Genomic DNA, 22,328 nt, shown 5'->3' with positions numbered 1-22,328 from the left:
GGTGTGGGAAAATTTGAATGTCTCATAATATTTTGAATTTACCTTTGGATTTGGAGGTGATGTGCCTGAAGACATGTTTTCTCTAGGATCAAAAGTGCTTTTGCCTGGCATGTTAGGGAGAAGAAGAAGCATAACTTGATTGTTGGTTTTTTGATTCGGTGCAGTATTTTTAAGTTGGTTGCTTTTGATGAACAAGACAATATTTGCCTGTAAAGAGCAGGGACTGTATTTGAACAGTATTTGACAAAAATGAATGTGGTTAGCTTAGTGTTTTAACAGCTAGCAAGGGTATGCATGCTTTCTCATTGGTTCACATTTTTAAGGTATTCTGTATTTAGATTATATTTGACGATTGAAAAAGAGACCCACAAAATCACTTTGTAACTTGTTTACTTCTAAGTATTTACATTTAATTTTACTCCACACTCGAGTACTTTCAAGCTCTATCTGTGGCCCATTTTCAAGAGATGTTTGGGATGTCAGGCTGTGTCAAGGCCCAGCAGTCTTCTGGAACTTCTTGTTGAGCTGTCATTTATGTGATGGCTGCTGTTCTGGTTTCCTAGAGAGTTGCCAATCCCCTCTTGTCGCTCTGATATCCTGAGCTGATGGCCAATGGGATTAACCCTTGTGGTAAGGGAGTGGTCACCAAGTCTGTTGGGCAGAAAACCTAATCTCCAGGTCAGCAGGGTCAATCTTAGCTTCTTTTAATATCAAAGCTCAGGTTATGGGATCTTCTGAGGTAAAACCTTTGTTTCCTTCTATTACTTTAATCTCTCTGATAAGTGTACCTTCTACTACCCTCCTGTGACTAATTTTGTTGCTTTTGTATATAAGCCTACTGTTTTTGAAATCCATCCTGTGGTCATTTTCCCAACAATGCCTAGCTATAGCACTCCCCTGAGAGTTAAGCTGTATTGCCCTTCTATGTTCTTGGATTCTAGTCCTTATTCCCTTACCCGATTCCCCCACGTATCTGTCTCCACAATTGTTGCAATTGATTATGTATACCCCCACTACATCATCTGTATTACTGTCTTCTCCTCCATAATCAACAATTGTGGAGACAGATATGTGGGGGAATCAGGTAGGGGAATAAAGACTAGAATTCAAGAACATAGAAGGGCAATACAGCTTAACTCTCAGCGGAGTGCTATAGCTAGGCAATGTTGGGAAAATGACCATAGGATGGATTTCAAAAACAGTAGGCTTATATACAAAAGCAACAAAATTAGGCACTGGAGGGTAGTAGAAGATGCACTTATCAGAGAGATTAAAGTAATAGAAAGAAACAAAGGTTTTACCTCAGGAGATCCCATAACCTGAGCTTTGATATTAAAAGAAGCTAAGATTGACCCTGCTGACCTGGAGATTAGGTTTTCTGCCCAACAGACTTTTGGTGACCACACCCTTACCACAAGGGTGAATCCCATTGACCATCAGCTCAGGATGTCAGAGCGACAAGAGGGGATTGGCAACTCTCTAGGAAACCAGAACAGATGCCATCACATAAATGACAGCTCAACAACAAGAAGTTCCAGAAGACTGCTGGGCCTTGACACAGCCTGACATCCCAAACATCTCTTGAAAATGGACCACAGATAGGGCCTGAAAGTACTCGAGTGTGGAGTAAAATTAAATGTAAATACTTAGAGGTAAACAAGTTACAAAGTGATTTTGTGGGTTTCTTTTTCAATTTTCAGAACAAAACTGAAAGAAGTTTTTGTTTGGTTCATTATGTTTGATATTGAACAAACCTAATAGTCATCCAAGAAATTTTGAGGACTTTGTTTTATTGTAATGTTTTCTTCTTATACTTCTCAGATGGACTAGCAAGTCAAGTAGTGAAAGATCGTCCTGTTTATGGTCAGTCTGTTACAGTTATGAATGAAACTGAAAAACAGTTACTGAAACAGGCCCGAAAAGAAGAGAAAAAACTCTTTAAGACAGCCAAGCAGTTAGCTGATGGTGTTTCTACAGAAGATTTTAATCCAGAAGCACTGAGGGCAAAAAGGTGAGTATGTATTCTTACAAAGTGGATATCAAACCTTTACTGTTCCTTATTTGTTTGGTATTCAAAGGGCATGCCAATTAAGAATTTACATAGGAAGATATGTAAATGCTTTCTTAAAATGGTGAGGAATTCTGTAGTTTCGATTGCAATCATAATAATTTATATATGTAACCACTTAATGTTGTTTCATAATAATTTATATATGTAACCACCTAATGTAGCTTTTGTTCTTTGGAAAAGAAATATATCATGTGGTTCTGTATTTATTTGTCGTGTTTTTTTCTATGTGGTGTATTATAGCCAGTTTGTAATTTACCAGTGTTTTTATGATTGCAACTAAATGATTTTTAAACCAGAAATTGCGGAATTTCTGTTTCTGATCTAAAAATTCAAGATTTATCATTGTCTGCTATTTTACTGCAATGGCAGTGTATCTTTGATTTGCAGATATGTTTCAAGTGTAATATCTTTATGCTTCATATATCTATCTTGGCCAATGGCTTTCTTTAAAAAGTGAAAATAGGAAAATATGATTGATCAAGCCTTTGTAATCCACTCGTTTAAGTATTTTTGATAGCATAGCTGCTGTTGGTCCCCACAGGAATTCCACTCTTATGTTCCCTCCCCCAGACTCCAAAAGATAGACCAACTAATTTAAAAGAATTCTCTTAAAGTTGGTCACGGCCACCTCTAAAAACACTTATAACTGCCCATTTTAAGACAGGTAGTTTTCAAGTTATGCTAATTTGTCTTATGATAATCTAAATTTATGATGGGGATAGCAATTAATACCAGTATGACAATATTTTTAAAATACATATTTTTAATTGTATACTCATTGGGAGCCGGCAGCAATGTACAGTCAAGCAGCATATGGTGTATGATACATTGGCCTGAGAGCGAGAGGCTGGCTTAGGTACAGCTGGCACCCTCACTTGCTCTTGGTGTGAACGAAGCAAGATTAGGTCAGTGTTCGTTTGAGATTTTTGCACATTATGCTGTAAGCAAACTAAAAATATGTCTGCCAAACAACCAAGTAAGTATCCTGCTGGCAGTGTGAAAAAAAGAAGAGACATTCCATCACTTTGGAGCAGAAAATGAAAATTATCAATCAACGTGAAGCAGTCATGGTAATCACACATGATGAGCTTTTATTGCAGTCAATGATATCCATCATCTTTAAAGACATCTGCTTCTGTTCATTCGATGGTTATATCAAAGAAGAGGATAGGGCCTTTGGAAGAAGTGGAGCAGTTATTGGTCACGTGGTTGGAGGACCAGATACATAAGCATATGTCACTCAGCCTTCTGGCCATTCAAACAAAGGCTTGCATGCTTTTTGATCAGCTAAAGTAAAAATATGGCAACCACCACAACAAAGTTTTGTAGCAAGTGCTGGATGGTTTCGTTGTTTCAAAAACTGCCGTAATTTTCATAGTGTGAAAGTTAGTGGTGAAGTAGCAAGCATTGATGCTGAAGGAGCCACTAAATATAAGGATGTTCTGCAAAAGATCATCGTTGATGAAAGGTACTTGCAGAGCAAATCGTCATTGTCGATGAAGCATGCAAAGATCAACTGACTTCTGTATGGGCTGTGTATAAACTTGAGCCATTCATGATTTATCTCTCCAAAATCCGAGGACATTAAAAAGAATTGACAAGCATACACTTCCTGTGCATTACCACCATAATAAAAATACACGGATGACTGCAATGCTGTTCGAAGACTGGTTTGTTTATTGCTTTATTCCCGAAGTGAAAGATTATTGTAGGTAAAACAACATCCCCTTCAAAATTCTGCTCATTCTCAACGATGCTCCTGGCCACCTCAGCACATCGGAGATATTAATGAGAACATAAAAGTTATTTTTCTGCCATCAAACACAACTCTCAATCAACCCATAGATCAGAGCACTGTGGCAATGTTTAAGGCATATCTTTGGAACATGTTTGCTCAGACTGTTCAGGCTATGGATAATGAGGCGAAAGATCTCAGAACTTTCTGTAAGGAGTTCAATGCTATGAACATTCGAAGGGCGGTGGATATTTTGTCTCATTTATTGTACGTTTCCGTGGTTTTTGTACACTTGGAAACACTCCATGCGGGGCACAGCGCGTGTCTGGGCCCTGTATTGAGCGCCCAAAACAAAGCATCCCATCTTCTTTCGTGACCCATTCTGCTTTTGTGTTCGTAGTTTTTGTGCTTTTTGCGCTTTTTTTTTTTATTCTAGTGCAACTACTAAATAAGCCATCATGAGGCCAAAGAAAGTTCAAGGGTGCTAGCCCTTCTATAAACAAGAATCGTAGCAAGGTGTTGGAGGAAGTTGCATGCCGATCTCAGTGAGAAAAGGCCTACAAGCACTGCTATTAGTTAATTTAAGGTCAACAGAGGCTGGTTTGAAAAATTCAGAAAATTAATGGGAATACATAATGTGCCTACTTCAGGGATTAAGGACATGTTTGCAAAGTGGAATGATGTAAAAAAAAATTTGGAGAATTGTAATCCCAACAAAGATGCAATCCATGTCTCCAACATGTTTAATGACAATGCAGTGTTTAACTTTAGGCAAATTTTAAAGAAACGTCAGAAACAAATCTCTTTGGACAGTTTTGTTGTGCAACAAGGGTCCAGTAACACTCAAGCTGGTCCTAGTGCCAGTAAAAAACGAAAAGGGGAAGTAACCTCTGATAGTGCCAGTAAAAAATGAAGAGAAGTAAACCCAGATAGGTCCTTAATATACCTGAAGTCCTTCTGGAGGGAGATTACCCTTCCAAACAATAACCTCTCCTCCCTCCCCTCCTCTCCATCTTCCATACGCTAAATTCATTTATTCCTCATTGTTTTCTGTATGTAAAACTGTTTATTCCCTATAAAATGTATTTTTTTTTAGTATTTTTGGGGGACTGGAACGCATTTAATTGTATTTACATTATTCCTTTTGGAAATTATTGTTTCGGTTTTCATACGTTTTGGATTTCGTGGGAGATTCCTGAACAGATTATGAACAAAAACTGAGGTTCCACTGTACTGTATAGTGTAGGCTAGGTTACAATATATGGAAATACCTTAGTGTAGGCTATGCTAAATTCGAGATATCATTTTTCCAACAAACGATTGGTTTTTTTTAACCTACCCCCATCGTAAGTAGGACAGTACCCTACCTGTAGTTCAGACACCTAAAAGTCCCTCTAAAACTGCTTATACCTGAGTATTTTAATAGTTTTATGTATGCAACTTACCAAGTAGTTACATAGCTATAGTTTCTAAAAACGTCGGCAGCTGGAATTTTTGAAATTCGCGGTAGCGCTTGTTTGTTTTGGTCAGGTGATACCCACTGCCCACTATCGGGTGAGTGAGGAACCAACACCTTACGAAAATCCGTTGTTTCTGCCGGCTGGTAGTGTTAACACAGTTTCAGTAGTCAGTGGAATTTTTGTAATTCTTTTCTGTCGCTCATTGTTGGAGTTATTTGGTGAAGTACTCTAAATATTGGTAGCTTTCGTTTTCGGTGATTGGCTATTTAGGAATTTAAATAGTTTTAAATATTTTTACACCAAAATTCACTAGTTTTGAATCGGTCTACATAATGTCAGACACTAATACATCTGGGATTAGGTATTGCAGTAAAGGCTGCAATACTAGGATCGCTAAAGCTGGTAATGATCCACATTCAGTTTGCACAGGTTGTAGGGGACAGAATTGTACACCAGATCAAACATGTGGGGAATATATTAATTGGGATCAAAGAACTTGGAAGATCTTGACTAATTACACGAACAAGTTAGAGAGAGATAAAAAGAGAAAAGCGCCTTCTAGAGCTAAAGCAAAAAGCTTAGTTAGTCAGGAATTGTCTAATGATAATTTGTCTCTTTCTGAACCTTCCCCACCACCTGTCATTCCCAGTCCTAATCTTGGCTCTTTCACACCCGTACCCGATGCTGTGGCCAGTTTAGAGGCAAGAGTAGATTAGAAATTTTCGATCATGCTCCAAGCAATGGAGAAACTAGGAGCGTCCATGAAAACCCTAATGGACAAGGTAAATGGTGAAGTGTGTGCAAGTGCAAGTGTTTTGGAGGAGGTGGCTGTTCGGCCCACTGATTCTCCTAGGCAAAGGTCCCTGTAGCGCCTCAGTGGCGTGGTTGGTATGGTGTTGGCATCCCACCTCGGTGGTCGCGAGTTCGATTCTCGGCCATTCCATTGAGGAGTGATACATGTGTATTTCTGGTGATAGAAGTTCACTCTCGACGTGGTTCGGAAGTCACGTAAAGCCATTGGTCCCGTTGCTGAATAACCATGGTTCCATGCAATGTAAAAACACCATACAAACAAACAGCAAAGGTCCCTGTCAAACTCCCCAGAACCTGGGAGGAGGCATACTGGTAGCCCAAGGGAGGTCAGTGGGGTCTGCCCACGAAAGGAGTACCACTGTCGTCTAGTGCTTCCAGCTCCTGGGAGTCCTCTCCCAGGAGCCAGTGGAGTTTCCATGACGAGTCCCGTCCATTGAAAAGGAGGGCTCATAAGTTGTCTCCCTCTCCTGTCCCCTGTAAAAAGGCTAGCCCTTTCCGAAAAGTACAGCCTTCATGTAGTTTTTGGGACTCTTCAGAAAGATTCTCTCAGGATACACAGGAGAGGGATGTCGTAGTGAGAGGATCACATCCTCTAAGTCTAAGTCTTCCTCTGGCAGACTTTTGGAGGTGAAGAGTATGGGGAAGAGTAAACTTCCGGAAATGTCTTCAGCACCTGTCCACACCCCTAATGCTGAAGGACAGGTAAGACTCCCACCAGTCTCCTGTAATTCACGAGAATCCTGGGATACAGCAGAGTTTGGAATATGAGAACCCACTGACTCCCGAGCACCAATTGGCACCCCAGTTTGTCCGCACGCCAGAGCAGCCTTTGGCCCCCGGAACTTCCGCCTGCAGCAACACTAGAGCAACTTTTGGCTCCCAAGTGTCCATTGGCATCCAGGAATACAGATACAACAGAGTGTCCATTAGCTCCCAAGCGTCCACTGGGGCTCAAGCATCCACTGGCACCCAAGCGTCCACTAGCGCCCAAGTGTCCATTGGCGCCCGAGCATCCACAGGTATACATGCAACAAAGTGCACAGAGGGACCAGTATGAAGCGCTCAGACAATCTATGTCATCAATTTCAGCTTCATGCTTACCGACAGGAACTCAGGTGATGGCTGCCCCCGATCCTTCTCTGTCAGCCATCCAGAACAAGTTGACAGTATTTTGGGCTTTATTCAATCTGCGGCGCCCCCGATCCAACCTTTAGAGAATTTATCCCTTATTTCTTCAGATGAAGAAGAAGAGAAAGGAGAAGAGGATAATAAAGAGTCTTCTCTCACTGTCTACAAAGCCTTGCCTTTTTTACTTTATAGAAAATTTTTCGGATTTGTTCTCGCCAGTGACTCCCATGTTGCCAGTGTCTTCTTACATGAGAGACAACCAGGAAGACTCCAGGAAATTACCCAAATTAGCACTGTCCTTTTTGGCTCGAAAAGCATTAAAGGAAATTAACCTTGGCTTGAGGATAAGAGGGATCAGCTTCCCTCCTTCTCGTCATTCAACGAGGAGACATTTATGTTACGAAACCAGAGAAGCTCTCTCTTTGGGTGTGTCTGCCTCCACCCAGGGAGACTTCTCCGCGCCTATTGACTCAGTGAGAAGATCGGCTTTCAACTCGGCCAAGATCATGTTTACAGCGTCAGAATTAGACCACCTAATTAAAAATATCTTTAGGGTATTTGAGGTAATTAGTTTCCTGGACTGGACAGTAGGAGCCATGGGACATAAAGTCAAAGAGTTATTCTATGTTGAATGAGGAAACCTTTGCAGACATTTCGGGAGTGATCTGTTTAGGTAAGGATATTAGAGATGGATCAGCAGAACTAGCCTCTCTCTTCATGTTAGGCATCCTAAAGAAGAGAGAACTATGGTGTCCTTTTACATCTCAGGGAGTATCTCATACTCAAAAGTCTGCCTTACTGTATTCGCCCTTGGATAAGAAGCACCTGTTTCCAGAGGAGACAGTAATGATAGTTGCCTCTTACTTGCAGAAGAAAGCAACACAGGATCTTCTCTCACAATCCACTAAACGTAATAGAGAAAATATTCCTAGTGTACGTCCCTCACCAGCCAGCCGAGGGCAACCCTTTCGGGGCAGGGGATTCGGTAGATATTTCCCAAGATCAAGGGGTAGAGCATGTTTCACCCTGAGATCTATTAAAAAATCCTCAACCAACCCCTCGACCAAGAAGTAATGTATCAGTCCTTCGTGCACCAGTAGGAGTGAGACTCCAGCAATTTTGGGAAGAATGGAAAGCAAGAGGGTCGGAACCTTGGATTGTAAAGGTTTTAAGAGAGGAATACAATATTCCGTTCAAGAGAAAGCCACCATTATCAGGCTCTCCGATAGCTTTGACAGCTTACTCAGAAAATTCAAAGAAATTCATCGCCCTTTCAGAAGAGTTTTTGTCCCTCTAGCAAAAGAAAGCAATAGAGTTAGTAGAAGAGCCACTAACCCCAGGCTTTTACAATCGTCTGTTTGTTGTCCCCATGTCATCCGGGGGGGGGGGGGGGGGGATGGAAACCCATATTGGACGTAAGCATGCTAAACCAATAGGTGCAGAAGACAAAGTTCAAGATGGAGACGAATCAGTCGGTTCTTTCATCAATGCGTCAAGGGGATTGGATGATCTCCATCAATATGGAAGATGCATATTTTCACATTCCCACACACCAAAAATCAAAAGAGGTTTCTGCGTTTTGTCTTCAGGAACAAAATATACCAGTTCAGAGCGCTGTGGTTTGGGCTTTCGACTGCACCACAAGTGTTCACCCGAGTGCTAGCTCCCATTGCGAAATGGTTACATCTAGTTGGGATAAGGATATCCCTTTACTTGGACGATTGGCTTCTCTGGTCACAGACAAAGGAGAGGTGCACGCTTATGTGTAACTTTAGGTTTGCATTGAAGACACGAGTATGTACAGCCCCCTTAACGTGAATTGTGGCTTAGATGTTTTGGTGCATATAAGTTTATATTTTATTGTTTTTTTATACTATTTCAGGGAAGCAGCACTTTTTGAAGCTTCACAAGCTGCACTCTTTCCAAGAAGAACCCGAGCTGCTCCAGAAATTAAGTTTCCATATGTTTTTGATATTCACAACAAAGTAAAGGAATGTGCAGGTACGTGAATTAAAATAGTATGTATATGTGTGGAATACAATTGTCAAATTGAGGGACATTCATTTAAAAGCAGATTGGTAACATTTGGCAGTTTATTGTCTTATGGTTTTAAGGCCATGCATTAACAGTTCATTTTTATTCCCATAGCATACATAGCTGGATTGAAAATTTCTTTGCCTGAGGGTTTCAAAAAATCTAGTGATACTATAATGGAGGAAGTTTATATTCCTGCATCAGATCCAGCTCCCCCAGAAGTGGGAGCTAAACTTTTCCCCACTTCCAAATTTGATGAAGTAAGTAATTCCTCTTTTGTTTTATTTATTGAAATACTAATTAAAGTTAGATTTGATGTTCTATACTATATCTAAAATATTTTCCCAAAAATACTCCATGAGCAAACAGAGCAGTGACTAATATCCAGATTATAGGTTAGTATTATACGTACATAATATAAGGCAGGCAGTATTGTATTAGATACTTATACACTCTTTTGACTTGGACTAGATTAGGGTACTGACCACTTGATGTATGTCAAGAATGGCTACAAGGGAGGGAAATACCATAGATACCTCTTACATGGAGTTTTTATACATTGTAAACTTTACTTTGGAACAGTTTGAAGATTCAGTCTGGAATTGTAGATCGTTCAGGTTTCACAGTTCATAGTAGGAGCTACCAATTGATCTTGCTTTAGCAAAGCATTATAAAACATTCTAATAATGCATTAGAAATATAAAATTATTTTGCTTACTTTAATGTAAATACATATTTATGCTCCTCATCGTCTGTAATTTCTTACATTGGTGTCCTTTGTTCTTTATTTTAAATGATTGTGTTTACTGTGTAATTTATTTAAAACATTATTTTGAACACAAATCGTGTAAAGTTTGATATATTTGAGGGGTCTACCTAAGAAGAGGAAGAAGTCACACCACCTACCTGTTTGTCTTGAGAAGAGTATTATAAAAGCAAATGTTGCCAGAAAGATTTATTTATCTAGTGGTGTTGATATTCCATAACACAGATTCAGAGTGAAGTCATTTATAGATAATGGGAGGAATATGAGAAGAATGTTTTGTCCAATAAGGACCATCCTATATTATAGCACAGCTATAATATAGGAAGCTGTAAATTAGTTCAGAAAGGGAGTCCCTGAAGAGATGGTTTAATGAAGATGACCAAACTGTTGACAGCAAAATCATGTGTTGTGGCTACTACAATGCACCTTGTATAGCACATTGTAGATGGTGCTACAGGTTCTTTGGAAATATACCTTTCAGTTTTCATCCATTCCCATTAGTCTTTTCCATTTTACCCATTCAGTTTTCAGCTCATTTAAGAACAAATACTTTGGGCAAGCCTGAGTTTAGAAAAGGAACACAGTGATCTCTTTAGAATAATAATAATAATAATAATAATAATAATAATAATAATAATAATACAGGTTTTATTGGAAATAATGGCTATGTCAGCTGCATTTATTTTGTATAGAAGTTTCTCTATTCTTCTTATTAGTACTGACTTTTCTTCTGTACTCAAGTTGGTTATTAATACGCAAATGGGGATTCATGTAAAAAAACCTGGTATTTGTCAAATTGAATATATTATACGAAATGCAATACAAACTGGATCTAAAGCCTAATCGACAAAAGATACTAAATGACTCATTCTGGATTCCTCTTGCTCAGGGATGTCTGCTCTCTCTCTCTCTCTCTCTCTCTCTCTCTCTCTCTCTCTCTCTCTCTCCCTCCCCTGATGCGGCCACTCTCTTTTACAAATCATACTATAATGGGCGTAATGTCTGTCTGTCATTCAATCACGGCCAAACGGCTGGTCAGATGGGCATGAAACTTGGCAGGGTTATGGTGGGGACCTCTACGATGGTTTCATCCAACCTAATCCCCTCCTTTGTAGGGGGTGGGGGTGAGAAGGGATTCCCTGAAACGGAACTGTTTCTGGCAGTGAAACAAGGCTGGTTATTCCCATAGACTTAGTTACTTTACGATTTTTCATACATAATTTCTGTACAACTTCCCCGGAGAAAGTCGTGAATATTTCAGCTCGGACACAATAGAAGATGAAAATTATCATCAATATCTGCAAGATTTTTTGAATAACTTATATCCATCGGGACTACCAGTGCACAAAATAATGTTGAAGAAGTACTGCCCGGTAATGTTGCTTTAGAATTTTGATCCTGCCAATGTACATAATAAAAAGGAACCTGACAAGTTCCTACTTTCTAATCTTTTTTTGGAAGACACAGGATCATAAGAGCATTTATCAGTAGCCATAACGCACTGACATACAAGTTGCGTCTTTGCAGTAACATAATGAAAAGAAATATACGTACTTTATTATTCGTATCACCGTGCAAAGTAATTGACAAAGAAACGAACCAATCAAGATCCGTGTTCCGTTAAATGAAAATCACTGACAAGAGAGAGAGAGAGAGCGAAGCAGAGAGGAGAGAGACGAGCAGAGAGAGAGACGAGGAGAGAGAGAAGAGGAAAAAGAGAGATGAGAGATGAGAGAGAGAGAGAGAGAGAGAGCCATTTAACGACATTAAGGGGCCGGCTGGCTAATGCCATTTTTTAAGGACAGGACTTTGATATTCATACCACGTAATAAGGTGACTTGGGACATCTCCAAACCACATATGATTTTTGCCTCTGACCTTCGGTTTTGTGACGCCAGGGCGATTTATCCCGAAAATAACCATTTTTCAAATTCTATCTCCTCCCTTGATATTTAATATTAAGACCTAGGATTACTACCATATATAGACCTGATGTAGACCTCCAGTTGAATGAGGAGTTTTTTTTCTAAAAGTAATGTTTTTGCTAGATATGAATTTTTCAATATGGTAAAAAAATAAACCCTATAAATCAGGAGAAAAAAATTTATAAAAAAAAGATGAAACAAAAATTGGAAAAAAGGGCTCTATTTGATTGCTTTATAATGTCTTTCTGAGTTATATACCAAATTCCAATGTTATAGCTTTAAAACTAAGTGAGAAGATAGATTTTGAAGGTCAATAAGTATAGTTTTGAGATACGGGCGTTCAAAGTTTTCCTTCGTATTTCTATAACGACAATGTTAGTAAATATTGATTATTATGAATGTGTATTTCTTTTTTGTGTAATAATAAACCAAATCTATTTTATTTATCATAATTTAATCATAAATGATGATCCCTTTGCTCATATATTGTAGCCTGGGGCACTGCTTGAGGCAAGATGGAGCACTCCTTCCTATGCAACTCTCTCTCTCCCCTTCACTAACTCGGCTTATTACAGCGAATTTTCTTCTTCTGTATGTTAGTGAGATGTTTTCCTTGTATTTTCCTCTTTGGCATGATGAAATTCTTGCCAAAACAAAGATAAACAAACGTAAATGCAAGAGAATGTCAGAGGTGAAACTCGAAGGTGTACTCTCTTTTTACAAAGACAATTTAATAAATCATGATTATTATGAATTTCATATTCCATTTTGGGTATTAAAAAACCAAATCTTTGTTATTTATCATAAATGAAGATCTCTTTGCTCAAAGATAGTAGCCTTGGGCACAGTGTGACGTGTGCTGTCAGGCAAGAAGGGGGCGTTACTACGCAACCCTTACTACACAACCCTCCCCTCTCTCTTCACTAACTACGCGTATATTATGATATTCTGTAATGATACTTGAGCGATTTTTCTTCGTCTGTATGAAATTCTTGCCGAAACATACATAAACATACGTAAAAGCAAGCGAATGTCAGAGGTGAAATCGAACGTGTAGACTACTTGAAGTTTTTGCTCGCACTGATGGCTGGACTTGGTAGCTGACTGAAGTGAAGTATCCCTTCTTAACTCGGGGAATGTCTACAGATGCCATTTCTCCCAATTTCTTTGACAATGATTATCAAAATTTAAGATAATAGAACAAATATTGCATTTTCTTGTATGGATCAATGTTTTAGGCTTATTGAGTTATGTTAACTAATTACCCTGTAACTACGAAAGTAAGAGGAATTTTGACGAAATATTTCGTATACATATTCTCAATTGCCCATATGAAGCTCCATGAATTTTTTCATGACTGCATTTTTGGCCTTATACCCCCACATATAAGGGTTCCGGCCGGCCCCCTTAATGCACTACAATTTTATAATTTTATCTTGCTATCGAAAAATGAGAGAGAGAAAGTGAGAGGATATAATTTGTGATTTGAGAGCTAAGTAATCCGATAATCCCATGACCGTCTTCGTTACTTGACTTACACATTGAGAGAGAGAGAGAGAGAGAGAGAGAGAGAGAGAGAGAGAGAGAGAGAGAGAGAGAGAGAGAGATAATCATTAAAAGAGGGTAAACAATAATGAATACGAACTTCTTTACGTTCATTGATCGTCCCTTCATTAACTTTAAGAGAGAGAGAGAGAGAGAGAATATCATTAAAAGAGGGGAAACAACAATGAATAAGAATTTCTCTGCGTTCAGTGATCGTCCCTTGAATTACATTACGAGAGAGAGAGAGACTATTCATGTAATTGCCCTTTTTTGTATATGCAACTTCCCCGGCAGATATATACTTAGCTATAGTCTTCGACGTCCCCCGACAGAAATTCAAATTTCGCGGCACGCTACAGGTAGGTCAGGTGATCTACCCTCCGGCCGTTGGGTGGCGGGACTAGGAACCATTCCCGTTTTCTAATCAGATTTTCTCTGTCACCGGTTCCAGCAACACCTGTTGTTGGTTCCTCCTGACTTGATTTTCATTTTTCGTTTGCCGTGGATCTTCTTGGACTGTCTTTTGGTGAAGTATTGGATCGTTGGCTTGGCATACGCTATTGTGGATTGTTTTAGGATTTTGCTTTTGGATTACTCTTATAATGTCTGACTCTGGTAATGTTTATAGAGTGTGTGCGATAGAAGGATGTAAGGTGAGACTGCCGAAGGGTTCGGTAGATCCTCACACTGTATGCATGAGGTGTCGGGAGAATGAATGTTCAATTAATAACCCTTGTACGGAATGTGAAGGTTTAACTGAGGAAGGATGGAATTCTCTTTCTGCGTATTTGAGAAAGCTTGAGTGAGACAGAGTTAGGAAGGCTTCTTCCAGAAGCGCCAGTAGGTCTCGTTCCAACGAGCCAGTTGAGGACACGTTAGTTCCTAACCCAAATGTAGTTCTTGCATCCTCTCTTCCAGTTTCAGCTCCTTCTCCCTTCACTGAACCTGCAGATTCGTCTTTGGAGATGGCTAACATGAAAGCCGCTATACGCAGGATGGAGTTACAAATGCTTGCAATGCAAGGTAAGAGTGAGGTGCATAGCGAGTGCAGTGTTCCCAGTGCAGTGAAGGGGGCGTCTGATCGGCTACGCAATGCTCCCAGGTCTAGACCTCCTCCAAACTCCCAGGCCCAGTGGAGGAGGAATGTCCAAAGCCTTAAGGAGGTTGTGGAGAATCCCCACCAGTAAGGCGTCCCTTCTGTAGGTTCTGTTATTTCGACCCAGACTGCCATGGATCGCCACAGGAAAGGCATCCTGAGGAAGTGTTTTTCTTCAGATTCGGCTTCTCCAAGGCGCGGATGGAGTTCGGCTGAGGAGTCTCGTCCCTTGAAAAGAGCCTGGAAGGCTCCCAGCAGCTTGTTAGACTCCAGCCCGGAGCGCTTCCCAGAGGAGTCCCCTGTGGACAGGAAGAGAGCCAGGAGAGCCCCAGTCAGTCCTGTTTCTCGTTCGGCTCTTCCTTCCTCTTCAAAGCCTCTCTCTCCTCCTTCGGAAGGAGATCTGGAAGATTCGACGAAGCGGATCCTTGTCAACCTGCAGGAACAACTGTCTACGTTGATGGGTGCTCTCGTAAAGGACCCTCCCCGCAAGAAGGACATCGCACTCCCGATTAAGAAGTTTAAGCTCCCTCCGCGCAAGAGGAGTGCCTCTCGGGACAGAAGCCCCTCTCCGAGAAGTTCCGAGCGCCTCTCCCCTGTTAGGCGCTCTCCTTCTCACAGGCGCGATTCTCCTGGCAGGCGCTCTACTCCTGTTAGGCCCCCCTCTCCTCGCAAGCGTTTGTCGCCAGATAGGAGCACCTCTCCTCTCAGACTCTCCTCTCCTAGCAGGCTCTTGGCGCCAACCAGACTTTCGGCACCAGCCGGGCGCGAGGCGCCAACCAGACGCTCGTTTCCCAGCAGCACGCACGATTCTCCAGACACATGATATTCTCCTGCCAAAGGCTCCTCTCCTCAAAGACGCGTTTCGCCTAATGGAAGCACCTCTCCTCACAGGCGCGCCTCTCCTTGCAGGTGCTCGGCGTCAGCCAGGCGCTCTCCTTCCTTCAGCTGCCTTTCTCCTTGCAGGCGCGATTTGCCAACCAGGCGCCTGGCTCCTGGTAGGCGCTCTTCTGCAGATAGAAGCGACTCTCCTACCAGACGTCCTTCTCCCTTCAAGCAATCGGTTACTCCTAGACGTGTTTCTCCTGGTAGCCTGGCAGAGGAAGCAACCTCGTCTCACGAACACCTGCGTGGTAATCAAGACGAGGTCTTAGAAGATGTCTCGGAGGAGGAAGTCCCCAGAGCAGCAGCTCTTTCGGACTACAATTTCTTAGCGGCCCTTCTAGTACAAGAATTCGGAGATTCGCTTAGTCCAGCTGCTCCTCCCTCGCCTCGGTCTCTTTTCTCCAGCACTAAGACATCGAAGAGATCCTCCTTCTTGAAAATGCGCCTGACTATTTCGATGAAGAAAGCCTTGCAAGCGGTTGGAGATTGGCTTAAATCCAAAGAGGAGGCAGGGAAAACAGTTTTTTTTATTGTCCTCCCTTCAAGCTCTCGGGCAAACAGGTCATTTGGTACGAGACTGGAGAACCGATGGGGTTGGGACTCCCCTCTTCGGCAGAAGCTGACTTCTCCACCTTGGTGGATTCCGCGAGGAGACATTCCTTTCCAACGGTCAAGACAACCTGGGGAATGACTGAACTGGACCATTTCCTCAAGGGACTCTTTCGTGTACTGGAAGTTTTTAACTTTTTAGATTGGTCCCTTGGGGCATTGGCCAGGAAGACTCTTGACCCAGAATTTCTGGGCCCAGAGGAATTGAATTCTATTCTTTCTTGCATGGACAAGGCAGTAAGGGACGGTTCGGGGGAGCTGGCCTCTCTCTTCGGGGCAGGAGTTCTGAAGAAGAGAGCAGTGTATAACTTGTTCCTGACGAAATCCGTTTCTCCAGTCCAAAGGGCGTCCTTGCTTTATGCTCCCCTTTCAAACCAGCTGTTTCCTAACAAGTTGGTGAAGGATATTTTTTATTCCCTGGCAGAGAAGGCTACTCAGGATCTGTTGGTGCAGTCTGCAAGGAAGGCGAGGCCAACGGCTTCCTCTGTCAGGAAGGAGAAACTCCCTGCTCAAGAGCCCTTTCGAGGAGGCCCTTCACATAGAGCCTTTTTCAGAGGAAAGAAGCCAGAAAAGCGTGGGAGGTCCTCTATCAGACCCTGCAAGAGGGCTAAATAAGAAACAAGTCCTCCAGACTACAGTAGGTGCCAGGCTTCTCGAGTTCGCGGAAGCCTGGGCACAGAGAGGAGCGGACAACTGGTCCCTCTCTATTCTGAGGAAAGGATACCTCATCCCCTTCAAGGAAAGGCCTCTCTTAACTTCAACTCCAAGGGAGCTTTCAGCCAAGTACAAAGACCCCATTCTTCGGCAAACCCTTCTTCAACTGGTAGAGCAAATGCTGGAGAAGGAGGCCATAGAACCAGTTCAGGATCCCCACTCCAAAGGATTCTACAATCGCCTGTTCCTCGTACCGAAAGCCGGGGGGGGGGGGGTGGGGGGGGGGGGGGGGGGGGGGTGGGGGGGGGGGGGGGGGGGGGGGGGGGGGGGGGGGGGTGGGGTGGAGACCTGTTCTGGACGTAAGTGCCTTGAATCGTTTTGTAGAGAAGAGGAATTTCTCCATGGAAACAACTTCTTCGGCTCTTGCTGCTCTTCGTTTGGGAGATTGGATGGTTTCCTGGATCTTCCACGTACCAATACATCAATCGTCATGGAAGTACCTAAGATTCATGGTACAAGGAAAGATCTTCCAATTCAGGGCCTTGTGCTTCGGCCTGTCGACGGCTCCACAAGTATTCACGGGGCTAATGAAGAATGTAGCCAGATGGCTACATCTGGAAGGGGTGAGACTCTCGCTTTATCTGGACGACTGGCTTATTCGTGCCAAGTCAGAGGTTCAATGTCTGGAGGACTTGCAAGTAACTTTATGGATGACACAGTCCTTTGGACTGCTGATAAACCACGAGAGGTCCCAGGTGGTCCCCAGTCAGAACATTGTGTATCTGGGGATTCGGATGGATTCTCAGGGTTTTCGAGCATTTCCATCCCCGGAAAGAATTGATCGGGGTTTGGAAAAAGTGACTACCTTCTTGGAGAAAGGCCGAAGCTCCGCGAGGGAGTAGTTGAGTCTGCTGGGGACACTTTCCTCGCTGGAACAGTTCTTCTCTCTAGGAAGGCTTCACTTGAGACCCCTTCAGTTTTACCTGAAGCGCATGTGGGATCAGAGGTCAGGAGACATTGCGGACACCTTCCTGATCCTAGAAGGGGTAAAAAAGGAGCTGAGTTGGTGGTTTTCCCCACTCAGAATGAACAAAGGCTTGTCTCTTCTAAAGCCGAACCTGTGCCTAGTGTTGTTCTCAGACGCGTCAGAGTCGGGATGGGGAGCAACACTAGGGGCGAAAGAAATGTCAGGCACCTGGAAGGGGGACCAGGTGAACTGGCACATCAACAAGGAGGAGTTAAATGCAGTCTTTCTGGCCCTAAGGAGTTTCGAGCCAGAAGTCAGAGGCTCGGTGGTCCAGGTCAACTCGGACAACACCACGGCTCTGGCATATATAAGCAAACAGGGAGGGACTCATTCCGTCTCCCTGTACGAGACAGCAAGAGACCTGTTGCTGTGGGCAGAGGAGAGAGAAATTACACTTCTCACCAGATTTGTTCAGGGAGAGAAGAACGTAAGAGCGGACCTGCTGAGCTGAGCAGGAGAAATCAAGTCCTCCCCACAGAATGGACTCTCCATCAAGAAGTTTGCCAGATGTTGTGGAACCTTTGGGGCAGACTACACATAGACCTTTTTGCCACGAATTGGAACAAGAGACTGGACAACTTTTGCTCTTCCATTTCGGATCCAAGAGCAATAGCAGTAGACGCTCTCCTCCTAGACTGGACAGGGATAGACGGCTACGCGTTTCCCCCATTCAAGATTCTGTGGGAAGTTTTGAGAAAGTTCGTCTCATCAACAGGAACGAAGCTTACTCTGGTCGCTCCCTTTTGGCCCGCTCAAGAATGGTTCACAGAGGTACTGGAATGGATGGTGGACTTCCCCAGATCTCTTCCACTCAGGAGAGATCTGCTCAGACAACCCCACTTCGACAGGTTTCACAAAAACCTCCCCGCTCTCTGCCCGACTGCCTTCAGACTATCGAGAGACTTGTCAGAGCGAGAGGCTTTTCGCGCAAAGCTGCTAGCGCGATCACCAGAGCCCACAGGTCATCAACCTTGCGAGTATATCAATCTGAGTGGGAAGTGTTTCGGAGATGGTGCAGGACGAAGAAACTATCCTCATCCAACACCTCTGTGACCATAATTGCTGACTTCCTTCTCTTTTTAAGAGAGGAATGCAATTAGCTGTTTCTACGATTAAAGGTTATCGTAGCATGCTATCCGTGGTCTTCAGGAACAGGGACCTGAATATCGCGGAGGATAAAGACCTGCATGACCTTATCAGATCTTTTGAAACGACCAAGAAAAAGTACTCTAGACCTCCTAGTTGGAACTTAGATGTAGTTCTGAAGTTCCTAGTATCGAACAAATTCGAACCTCCTCAACAGGCGTCCTTCAGGGACTTGACTAGAAAGTCGCTGTTTCTCATAGCCCTTGCAACTGCTAAAAGAGTTAGCGAGTTACAGGCTCTGGATGCTAGAGTAGGGTTTAAAGGAGAATCGGCAATCTGCTCTTTTAAACCTTTGTTCTTAGCGAAGAATGAAAATCCCTCGAAACCCTAGCCTAGAAGTTTCGAGGTCAAAGGGCTCTCACCCTTAGTGGGAAGAGAGATAGAAAGATCCTTGTGCCCGGTCAGGACCCTTAAATTTTACCTGGAAAGAAAAAAGAAGCTTAAGGGCAACCTAGAGAGTCTCTGGTGTTCTGTCAGAGATCCTAGAAGACCCATCTCTAAGAATGCTCTGGCGTACTTTATAAGGAGTGTCATAACAGAGGCACATTCGACGTGTGATGACGATCAGTTTAAACGCCTTAGAGTTAAAGCCCATGAAGTAAGGGCCATTGCGACATCTCTGGCATTTCAGAAGAATATGTCGCTGAAAGACATTGTGGCCTCTACATACTGGAGATGCAACTCGGTGTTTGCATCTCACTACTTGAGAGACGTGAGAGTGACTTATGAGAAGTGCTTCTCTTTGGGGCCCTACGTATCTGCAGATTCGGTGCTGGGACAGGGAGCCGAGACTAATCCTTGTTAGGTTAGTTTAGTTTTATTTTTAATTTGATGTTGTGGTTTTTGGTTGTTGGGAAGAGGGTTAAGTGGTAACCCCTTTTCAATTGTAGTTCTAACACGGGTTAGAGATGGTCAGGTGGTCGGGATTGGTTTTGTGCTCCTTGATAGTGCCAGAGGCAAAGGTTTTGTCATATTAGTGGGTTAGCCCCCATTGACAAAGATCCTAACATGGTTCTGTCTTGTAAGTGGGTAAGCCCCCATTGACAAGATCCAGAAGAGCTCTCAGTCATAGGTCACTACCTCGCTGAAGCTCTTGAGGCAAAGCAGACTCATAGACAGTATCCATGAAGTCTTCTGCCCAATCAGGTAAGAACTAAAGTCTTTGACCTACAACATGTGTTGTTTCCTGTGTTTTATTTGTATTATTTAGCTGTCTCTTACCCTCCACCAAGGGTGCCAATCAGCTAAGTATATATCTGCCGGGAAAGTTGCATGTACAAAAATGATATTGTTATGATACAATAAAGTTTTGTACATACTTACCCGGCAGATATATATACGATTAATGGCCCGCTCAGCCTCCCCTCAGGAGACAGGTGTAAGAGAAAATCTGATTAGAAAACGGGAATGGTTCCTAGTCCCGCCACCCAGCGGCGGGAGGGTAGATCACCTGATCTACCTGTAGCGTGTGCCGCGAAATTTGAATTTCTGTCGGGGGACGTCAGAGACTATAGCTAAGTATATATCTGCCGGGTAAGTATGTACAAAACTATTGTATCATAACAATATCATATTTCAATATTGCTGAACAAATAGTACATATAAATTTTTCACTTCTGCACCCTTATTTCATCACCCATCGTAGATAGGTAAGTTTGCTAGTATTAATGGTAGTCGTAGTTTAGCCATATGGATGTCATTTAGTTTATTTATAGTTTCTCAATCTCTCGAATGAGTCTTTGTAGCAGCAGGCAAACCATACAGCAGCTGTCCGAAGTTTCATTGACTTCCTTGATGTTTCAGTAGAGCTTTCTAATATAATAGCTGATTTCCGAATCCGGACAGAATTTAAACACTTACGACACACGCGCAGTGGGAGTCAGGTGGTTAGTACCCATTCCCGCCGCTGGGAGGCGGGTATCAGGAATCATTCCCCATTTTTCTATTCATAATTTTTCTGTCGTCCGTTCTGAAAAACACCTGTTTTCAGTACCTCCGTCTTAAGGATTTTGAAACTTCATTGCCGCTAAGTATCCTAATTGTCTTTTGATTTATTCACTTGGATTTGTGGCTAGGCATCTTACGCTATCTTAAATTGATTTGAATTTGATTCATTTTTGCATAAAATATCTGAATCTAGTTAGGCTAGTTTCAGAACGGGGTTGTCTGCAAAGATAGGTGTGGCTACCGAAAGCTTCGGTAGATTCGCACTTGGTATGTACGAGGGGTATAGGTCTTGCTTCTTTGTTGAGATTTGTCATGTAAGGAGGTGAGACTTTTTGTTCTATTCCGTAAGGAAGACGTATGATTCGTATGTACGCAATTAATCAGTAAAACATGTCCCCCTAATTCCGTAAGGAAGAACGTAATGATTCGTATGTACCCCCAATTAATCAGTAACAAAAGTCAGGGTAAGTGAAACCTGCTAACCTTCCTGTAGACTTTATTTTGCATAATCCTGTAGTATGGCCTACGGGCTATGTATATGTCTACGAGAGGTGCTCGCTCTCCTTCATTGCTGTGAAGTGCTACTTCTGTAATGGTTACTCCTAACCCTGCAGTGTTGCCTTCGGGCCCTAAGCAGTGTCTGTAGAGAAATTGCCCTTTCTCTGATACTCCTTCGATTCGTAACTTAGAATCGAAAGTGCTTGCTTTAGAGAGTAAAAGTGAAGTGCAGAAGTGCAGTGATACCCTCCCCCCCTTTGTGTAGTGGAGGGTGGCCGTCAGATCGCCTCGTTTCGCCTCTTAGGCCGGGACCTCTGCTTGACTCCCAGAACGAGGGAGAGAGCATTGTCGAAACCGCCGAAGGAGGGTTACGAGGAACCCCCACCGATCTGGCGTGCCTTCGGCAGTTTCTGATGAAAATCCCCAGACTGCCTAAGTGCGTGCACTTGCAACGAATCCTGAAGGATTGCTTCTCGTCCTCCAAGCCGAAGCGTCCTCCCCACCCCCGCGCAGGGGTTGGAGCTTTCGGATGGACTCGCGCCCTCTAAATAGAAGCTTTATAGAAGAGGACGCTTCACGTCCTCTCTCTCTCTCTCTCTCTCTCGTTATGCGTTTCAGTGAGAAGTAAGAAGGCGAACGTCGCCTGAACTCGTGTCCGTCTTTCCACCGAGAAATACGTCAAAGAAGTCATAGTAAGCAGTAAGCTTTTGAGAGCGATCCCCAAGCCAGGGGCGCGCAGGGTCACGCCAACGCGCGCCAGGGTGCACGCCAGAGCGAGCGCGCTCCAAGTGGACCGCGCCGAGACGCGCTCCAATGGACGCCGAGCGCGCTCCAGTGGGACGCCGAGCGCGCTCCAGTGGACGCCGACGCGCTCCAAGCCGCGAGCGCGGCTCCAGTGGACCCGAGCGTGCAACCACGCACGCCAGGTGTTTCGCCTGGCTGAACGTTTCTGTTGAACTCTTCAAGCTCTTGTTTCAGATTTGGGCTTAAAG

The 22,328-nt window shown here is 43.2% G+C and overlaps 1 protein-coding gene across 1 annotated transcript in view; it reads left to right on the top strand.

The window, feature by feature from the left end:
• LOC135207289 (activating signal cointegrator 1 complex subunit 3-like) overlaps positions 1-22,328 on the top strand; it is a 669,776-nt gene that overhangs the window by 123,591 nt on the left and 523,857 nt on the right. The window contains 3 exon segments of the mRNA XM_064238959.1: positions 1,822-2,011; positions 9,090-9,208; positions 9,356-9,501. Of these exon segments, the coding sequence (XP_064095029.1) occupies positions 1,822-2,011; positions 9,090-9,208; positions 9,356-9,501 (455 nt within the window).

This window comes from Macrobrachium nipponense, chromosome 32, assembly GCF_015104395.2.
Source record: "Macrobrachium nipponense isolate FS-2020 chromosome 32, ASM1510439v2, whole genome shotgun sequence".
Classification (NCBI taxonomy): domain Eukaryota; kingdom Metazoa; phylum Arthropoda; class Malacostraca; order Decapoda; family Palaemonidae; genus Macrobrachium; species Macrobrachium nipponense.
Note: the sequence above shows the minus strand (reverse complement) of the source record. Positions and strands in the feature narration are given on the sequence as shown.